This window comes from Monomorium pharaonis, chromosome 8 (genome assembly GCF_013373865.1).
Source record: "Monomorium pharaonis isolate MP-MQ-018 chromosome 8, ASM1337386v2, whole genome shotgun sequence".
Taxonomy (NCBI): domain Eukaryota; kingdom Metazoa; phylum Arthropoda; class Insecta; order Hymenoptera; family Formicidae; genus Monomorium; species Monomorium pharaonis.
This window is the reverse complement of record NC_050474.1, coordinates 23,683,541-23,692,566: the sequence shown is the minus strand read 5'-3', so window position 1 is coordinate 23,692,566 and position 9,026 is coordinate 23,683,541. Positions and strand designations below refer to the sequence as shown.

The 9,026-nt window shown below is 32.8% G+C and overlaps 1 protein-coding gene and 1 long non-coding RNA gene across 3 annotated transcripts; one reads left to right on the top strand and one right to left on the bottom strand.

The window, feature by feature from the left end:
* Positions 1–471: 471 nt before the first annotated feature.
* Positions 472–4,476, bottom strand: LOC118647130. 2 transcript variants are annotated; one of them, XR_004964445.1, is made up of 3 exons: positions 3,643–4,476; positions 3,289–3,522; positions 472–3,199 (listed from the first exon to the last, which is right to left on the bottom strand). It is a non-coding gene; the product is annotated as an uncharacterized LOC118647130 (long non-coding RNA). The 2 variants fall into 2 exon arrangements; XR_004964443.1 differs by having other exon boundaries at positions 472–3,522.
* A 3,556-nt stretch (positions 4,477–8,032) lies between these two features.
* LOC118647106 lies at positions 8,033–9,026 on the top strand. Its single transcript, XM_036291333.1, has 2 exons — positions 8,033–8,151; positions 8,602–9,026. The coding sequence occupies exons 1-2, from the start codon at positions 8,042–8,044 to the stop codon at positions 8,993–8,995; spliced, it is 504 nt and encodes a 167-aa protein (XP_036147226.1). The 5' UTR covers positions 8,033–8,041; the 3' UTR covers positions 8,996–9,026.

Below are 9,026 nucleotides of genomic sequence, written 5' to 3'. Positions count from 1 at the left end.
TGAAAAGCACCCGATGATAGGCTCGATGATGCCGCATTGGTTACAGTACTATGAGAAGAAAGGGTGTCCGATATTATTGTTACTTATGATGTCACGTCCCTTTACATTCGATCTCAAACCCCATATCTTAAAGAGTCATCTGCATTTATAATTGGCAGTTACGAACACAAATGTTGAAAGGAACGAAATAACGAGAAGAGAGAAATTTGAGACTTCATAAAATTGAATGACAAAAGAGAAAAAGTTGGGGAGAGGACGGAGGAGAGATAATCCGAAAATCGAAGAAGGATTGATTCCGTGGAAGTTCGTGATATCCGACACCAACAAATGTGTACACAGCGGCGCACAAATCTTTATTGGTTTGCACATCAGTCACTCTAAGCTCCCCTGTCATGCGATCGCCTGTAGAAAGACTTGTCGCGGAAATTAGCGTAAGTGTTATATATGAGTAATTTTCATAATTCGGCTGGATTTTATTTTTTGGGGGAGGGAGCACATGGGCACACGATACTACATATTATTTTTAAATACATTTTTACTTATATGAATTAACTCGCTTCTTTGTTATTATAATTATAACTTTTAATATTAAGATTATTAATAAATTATGATTATTAACGTTTGTATATCTCTTTAAAGAGAGATTTTACACACAGTAAAAATTTTTTGTATTAAATTTAATACAAGCTATATTAGACGGTAATAAACACGAACTCATATTATGCAAAATGAAAATAAAAATGTAACATTTTTTATATCAAATTAATACTCGAGTATTTAAAAAATTTAACGCCTAAATTTTCACAAGGTTTGATTTTGATACAAATATAAAATATTTTTATTATGCTGGAATGTCGTATATAAAAAGCATAAAATAGAAAATTAATAAATAAAGAAAAAAATTAATCGCGCATGTTCTGCGCGGATATGAAAAAAAAGAAACTATTATGTCACAATCTCGAAACACACACTTTCTTTATCTTTATCGTATCGTTGTACAAATCACGGCGTGTGAGTCAGAAATGTAAGCGCGAATAATGTAATCCGCCCACGTACAGAGATTAGGCTAACTTCGGTGGCTGCAAAATTATAACGGTAATGCGGCGCGATTTCGCAAGAAATCGCTAATTGAAACGCCCGCTTGCTCGTTCGCCAGTGATACTAATCGGCCGCATTTGCAACTAGTTACACATTCGTCATAAAAGGAAAGCCTTGCCTTTATCGACGTTTAAGTTATTAGAAAAACTCGCGCGGGTTGGACTCGCGATGCAAATTGCAAAAGGTGACATTTATTTTTCTCCGCGATTATTATGTCACAGCAAAAACGTACATATGCCGCATAAGTTTTATTATAATAAATGGGTGCAACGAAAAAATTGAGAGAGTAAAATTTCGTTAATTATTCAATCTTGTTTAAAATTAAATTGTCTCTTTTTGCCTCTTTGGAGATATCTCCTGTTAAATTAAATCGAAGTTATTAAAAAGTTACTAAAAGTGAATAATAAAATAGAATTTTGCAATAATAGTCAACGATTCAATTAATTTTTAACGCAATCGATATTTATTGCAATGAAAGAAATATACTCAGTATACTGCAATTATCTTAATCCCTATCGAAATCTTGCATTGTGTTTTGCCGTCAAAAATCGACGATCGTACAGCGAAAGAAACCGGTGGACTTAAATCGCGAGTTAACATTCGAAGCCAAGACCCATGCAGTCATAAAGCGTCGCTAAAGCGCGGCTACGAAGTGTAAGCGCGAATAATGTAGTCCGCCCTTGCATGCAGATTACGCAGCAACGCCAGTGGTAACGCGAGCCGTAATGCTGCACAATTACGCCGTAATAATTAGTAATTAGGCGTGCCGCCGAGAGAAACAGAGCGGTAATGATCGGAGAAGGGCGGCGACGTTTGGCTCGCTCGCTCGTTCTCGAGTATGACTTAAAGTATTATCCGGACCAGTCATTATACACCCCCGTCGTCGCCGCTGCTCGCCCCTGTAATTGATACTGGCACGATGCCTTATCTGGATCGCCATGATCGTGGCCGAACAATTTCACGTAGCGGCCGACGGGAAAGCGACTTTTCCCCTCCGCCGCGCGCGTGAATTGCAATTGCACTGTTAGTTACTATGTCGCCGACACATCAGCTTTGCCGGCGCGCGATACGAGCAAACGATACATATATCCGAGACAACACAAATTGCACGGCGCAACCGTTGCTATCACGCTTGTTCAATAAAAAGATATTAGTACCAAAAGGAACGAAAGACCTTCTACTCGGAATTTGACTGGTTATTGTTCCGGCCGCGCGCCCGCGAAGATTTTAAAATACGTACGCTACGTTGTTTCGGACGTAATCAGGAATATACGTGTATGAAAGTAACGTGATTCTAAAACATCGATTTTTATACCGTACCTTACCATTAAAATGTAATATGTTGAATGGCAAAGTTTTATTAAGAGATTATTAAATTTTGTCTCTGATAAATTTTTTAAATTTTTTCACATAATTTTTCAACTATTATATGGAAAATTTTTAGCATTTTTCAAAATCTATTTCTATATAATCTTGTAAGTCTTTAAAAAAGTCAGTTTTCTTCTATAATATATGTATATATAAATTGAAAGACTTTTCCGAAGGACTGAAGATATCTATATCTTTTCTAGAAATTTTTTACATAAAATGATAGAAGATATATCTGGGCTGAATATGGCCCACTTAATTTTACTTTTTAATTTAAAAATAAATAAGTGAATCTTATTTAGTTCTGTTATCGTAGATGAAAACTCTGAAATATCTATATTTTTAGAATTTTTTTATTCTATAGTTTCTACACTTTATAAAGAAGAAAATCTTATCTGACAAAATTCATGGTATTTCTTCAGAAATCTTCATGAATAAAACAATTTTCTTAAAAATATTATGAGAATTTTTTTCACATTAGGAGGATACGATATTTCGCATTATTTTCGCATTGATGTCAAAATGTTTGGCACGTGTGTGGAAGAGTTCATGTTTAAAGATTTATATATATTTACAGGATCTATACCTTTTTTGAACTGAAAATTCCCAAAGAAGTTTTTGACACGATTGTGTGAGCCTGTGTATTGAAAATGTATGTATATTTTTTTACATTAATCGTCCCAGCTGATGCACGCGCGTCAAATGTGGCTCTTGCAGATTGCACGAGTCTTTCCTGCGTATTAAATCACAAAATTGCAGACTTGTCGTCGGCGCCACGCGACTTTAATAAATTTAATACGAGGGTGTCAGAGAACTCGTTACTCAAAGTTTCGAACGATGACTATGACATTCTCCCAAGCATCAAAACAGAGACTAATGGACTGTCGCATAAAGCGTAGCACAAAAAAAGGGACAAGCACCCTCGATTGCCTGACTGTTAAAGAATACTTTTATTGGGACGAGGGTATCGGTACGCTTTTACACTCGTACTATTTGACGTAGGTAAACTCCTGTCGCTTCATGCTTTAATTTTTTCCGCAACTTTTCCGCATTTTTCTGTTGAAAAAATGATACTGCACAGACAGTAAATTATGATTTCTTTTCTTCGGAATAATTTATTAAATAGCTTGTTTTATGTGTGATTTAAATACAGAAATACATTCTGTAAAAAAATACCTGGAATTTGTCATTTAAAAGTCTCGTGATGAAGATATCGAAAAAATTTTTTATGTGTAAGCTGTCAGCATTGTACCTAATTGCTACATAGAGTTGGTTTGCAATCTGTCAATCAATTTATTTACAGCAACTGTTAACGTTAATCGAACTCAAGAGTGTTTTGCAATTTTGATAATGAATAAATTTGTTGAGCAAAGAATTTGTCTTAAGTTATGTGTTGCCAACGAAATTTTTTAACTCAAATCGGCCTTTGGCTTTTTCATTGAAACTGTCAATTGTTTTTCTAAACCGACCTTTCAATTGCTTTTTTTAACGTCAATTTCTGCAACTGAATTTTTTCCTTAATGATGATGCATCGACATTATTTAAGCTATTTGATTGGAAGAATGCATATGCGTGTACGTTTGCAAGGGTAATTACTTACCAAGAAATGTATTATCGTTGACCACAAGGCATACTTCTCTTATCCTTTTCTCCTTTCTACTAGGAAATTGACGGAAAACTAGGCAGAGCGCATAATGTCGTTCGGATTGTTTTTGCATGATTTTGTATATAAAATCGCAACATTTAATTTTTTTCACATTTAATTACGTTTATGACACGCTGTACTCTGCGGTCAGTAATTACTAATAAGTTAGCTTAAAAAATATTAATTACAAGAAAAAGATTAAGAGATGACTAACAATTTCATTGAGATTCTAAATGAATAAGCAACTGCATGCACAAAGTGTGAGTGTAAAGACTTACGTGCATATATAATTTGGAATTTGGAATATTCCAAACTACATGTGCACGTAAAGTCTTGTACCATATACAACATTTAATTCAAATTTCCTTTATGTAATATTTTTTTCTCTTTTTTATAATAAAAAATTTTGTGTTAAATTTAACACATTTTGTATGTCCTAAATAGTCCATCTAAATTTTTGTATTAATTTAACACAAAATGAATATTACATGTTAGAAGATAATATTATGTAAAAATTGATAAAAATTTAACACGTTAATATAACTCGAAACCACGTTTTTTAATAATATTTATATTTGTAATATTTTGACACGTGTATTTTATTCATTTATTAACAAATTTACATTTAAAAATATTATTTTTATGTTATTTGTGTATTTATTTGTAAATTGTGTTATTTTATCTTTACATTAATGAAATATTGTATATTAAAAAAATATTTAAATAATACAATTACATTATGTTAAATTATCTTAATTGACATTTAGGTTGCATAAATTTAACCTTAATTTAACATAAAAATTTTAACAACGATCGATTATTTTAACGATAAGTTACGAAGAATAAAATATTTTTACCTATAAATTTTTTAACAGAAAATGCACCTTTTAAAAATGTCCATGAGAAGTAGCAAACGGAAAATCAGATCTATACAATTATCGCGTGTGCAACCTTTGACTGTAACCCAGATTGCTGCACTAATCGAACGCGATCTGCATGCGCGCATACTGGTATTTACGTTAGTAATTTCATCGCTAGCGCGATCAGCCATCGCGAGATGCGTTTATGCGCACGCTTCTCTCGCATATACACATATTTTTACGTGCACGCGTCTTGGCCCTCTCAGATAGCGATCAACTAGATGTCGTTTATGGCGAAACAAGAAAATTCGAGATTGCTGATTCGATGTCAATGACGCGAGGAGATTTCATTAGAAGCAAATAATAAAATCGAATTTAAAATTGAATTTATTTATTCAAAGAATTCCGTGTCAATCCAAATAGTAATTTTTGTCGTATAATCGGAAAAATAGAAATTACTTTAAGTAGAGAGAGAATTAATATTAATATGTTTCTTTTCGTTAATTGATTATCTGTGTTTTTAACTTTTTGAAGACTTCAAAGAACATCCGGAATTTCAGTGATAACGATTTCTCGATCTCTCGAGGGTGGACGGACATGCAACAAGTGCTCAGAAGAGGAGGCGAAACGCGGTTAAAAGTGAGGAAGGAGGGTGGTGGTAACAAGAGTCGGAGGGCAGGGCGGACAGGGCGGTGAAGCGACGAACTTGACACGAAAGCGGTCGTTCAACGAACCACGCGAATGTACCCTAATGTGACGAAAGGTCTCTTGAAACATCCGCGCACCAACGAACCCCGCATTCGATTAAATCTTTCACGCGCGTAAACTTGATCGCGTTATAAACAATTAATCGATAAATTACCTATATGTAAAGTTCTACAATATTACATGATAAAAACGTTTGGTATTAAAATCGTTTTTTCTATTAAAGTTTTTTGTTTTAAATATACTTGTAAATAATTTGTAAAATATGATAAATAATATGATAATAATAGTCTAAATTGTCCTTTCAGGAATTATGGTAGCTTAGAATCGGTTTTAAGTTTACCGGCGTCTATGGCATGTAACACAACCTAATCTGTGGGAATTTGAGGGCAATCTCTAATTAGTCGACCACTGCGCATTTCTAAAACTGGTACACCTTGTTTTCTTACATCATGGGTAAACTCACTTATCATGTAAGCATGTGTCTATCTTCACTTTTTTTTGAATAAATATAGACATTAGACAAACATATATATTCACCTAATAAGTAAATTCACCAAAAAGTTGGAGCAACTGATTCTTTTATCAAATCGAATAGGGAAAAAAGATGATAGATATTTAAACTTTTTCCAATGTTAAAAGTTTTCTGTCTGTGCCTGATAGAAGCGGAATGCTGTGGGCAATAATGTATCATAGAAGAGAAGGCCAATGCCGGTCTTTATTAAATGCGTAGGCTAATTAGCTCAGCTATGTGATGAAGCATTCCGTTGCACATGACTTAACACTACGACGATCGTAGACGGTTGCACAGAGAATTTCATAGCAGTCTATGCATACCCTGCCACGGGATGTCCCTCTCGGTCGTGTTTTAATGAAACGTTAATTGCTACTCGACAAAATTTAACTCTTCTTTTTTTTTCTAGGAAAAACGAGAATTTTATTAATAAAAAAGAATTATATTTTTCTAAATTATTTCTATTTTATTTTTTATTATGTTGATTTATTTTTGCTCTGTCGTACAAGTACAGAAAGAAGCGTGATGATAATGCAAAAAATGTTACCATTCTAGTTTGAATGTTGTACATAATTATTTTGATGGTGTAATATATCTTGGTGCCGGGACATGATAAAGAAGAAAAATTCCATGCGTCAAAGAGAATCAGGTACTAAATCTTTAAAATCGACAAAAATAAACTCTATCAGAAAATTGGTTTTCTGAAGGCTGGTTAAGGTTAAACGTTTTCGAAGTTTATGAATGCCGATCATTTGTTATAAGTTGAACCTATTTTAAAAATTACCGAGCTTATACACCATATTAATTTGCACATAAACCTAGTCTTTTAACTATAAAAATATGGAACTACCACTATACTGAGAGAAATGTTTTGTATTAGCAAGCAAAGCTTTGGTTGATATGTGACTAATAAAATAATATCGTTATGTTTATTACAAGATGTTGTCGTCTTAACAAAAATGTTAATTAGATAATCAAACTTTTTTAATTAATACAACGATATTGTTTTATTAGTCATTGTCATTGTCAACCAAATTTTGTTCAACAGTTCTGTCTGAGTATCAATTTGGCTGTGACTATAACGTTTACACGTCGGGTTTAACAACATCGGAGTTATAAAACTGGCCAATTACACACAGCCATTCCTCGGAAAAATGGAATGGTTATGATTGGCCAGCTCTAGAAGTATCGATGTTATTAAATCTGTTTAAGGATGTCGTGTAAACGTAGTCAGTCTCTCACTTTTCTGAATAAATATTTAATAGTATCGAGATTTTCTAAAACGTCAATGATCTATGATATGTTTAAGACGGTATGGACGATATAGACAGTATAACGCAAGAATTTCAATAGATTACGCAGTTTTTCTTTCACGCGTTCCATCACTAAATCACATTTTAAAATCTCACGATCAATATTATTTTAATATCAGAAATTTATTTAAGAACAAATCAACGGCTAATAAGTATTGGAAATGCAAATTTTCAAATGATTTAGTACTTGCAGAAACTAACCTGCTGATACGTCAAATCATACAAATCGTATCGAATTATTTATTTGTGATAATTAAAAACCCAAACTTATATTCGTATCGATTGTCAAATTATGATAAATATGATATGTATAAAGAGATATCCGGCTGTGTTTGAAAAGATGTAGACGAAAAATTGAGTAAGAGTTCTCGTGAAGAGAGAAAATTATTATATTTTTATCATATTTCTTACTTACATTTCTAAAAGTATAATAATTGCTTTTGTATCGAATTTTTTGTATTTTTACAATGCCTTTTTGATTTTATTTCTGAATATTATTATACCTTTTAGTGACGGAAATAAGCCATAAAGGTTGTATATGAATATAGGTGCACGTTACATTAACGGCTTTAATTTAATGTGCGTCATGGATTTTGGAGATATTGAAAGCAAATATTCATCTTCGAATCTCTTCAATATCATGCATGTGTAAGTTTACCAATATACTTTAATAAAATCTCAAAACCAGCGATTGATATTGTCTAACGAAATGAGAAAAATTTAGAGATATTAAAATATATAAAAATAATTATTATAATTAATATATTTAATTATATTTTAATATTAAAATTATATATATATATATATAACTTTCTAAATATTTATTAAAAATTACTAGTTTTAATCATTTAGAAATCTAACGATTCAAGGATTAAAAAATCCTATATCTAAAAAATTATAAACGTACAGATACATAAATATTCGAAATACCCATGAAATATATGTATATAAGGATCTAAAAATCTAAAAATCTGAGGATTGAAATGTTTTGAATGTTCAGTGCTTTAATTTTTCAAGAACACATCTCAGAATCCAAAGATAAAATTGTAACGCATTTCTCTGAGTAATTATGAAAATTGCATTTGTGTTATTCGGTAGATGCGAGAACGGTTTCTCTCAGGACGCGCAATATCGACCGCGTAAATCTCCGCGTAAGAGGCTCAAAATAACTCGAATGTCGACGTCGCTGGTGATCGATCAGCTGAAGAGTGTCTTTTGGTATCCTGACGATTTTATGTCACGCGTAAGAACACGTCGAAACTGGCGTCCAGAATTTCTAATGAAGTATTTTCGCGATAATCGACGCGGTCGTAACGAGGGACGTGACGTAATATTGCAACACGGTAAAAAAATCCTCGTCCCTGAAGCTCCCAAAATCTATTCCATCGGCTTACATTCTGGCGCGAGAAGCTTGATTGATAGTAGCGATCTCTCAAACTCGTGCGGTGCGATAACAAACTTTAAGAAACGTTTTAATATCGTTCGCAGGTAGCAATATTTAATCTTGATAAATTTTAAGTTAA

Excerpts from the sequence above, each read along its gene's own strand:
- LOC118647106 (XM_036291333.1), top strand. The coding sequence starts at position 8,042 with ATGAATATAGGTGCACGTTACATTAACGGCTTTAATTTAATGTGCGTC. Across the intron at positions 8,152-8,601 it reads CTCTTCAATATCATGCATGT|ATGCGAGAACGGTTTCTCTC; the intron begins GTAAGTTTACCA and ends GTTATTCGGTAG.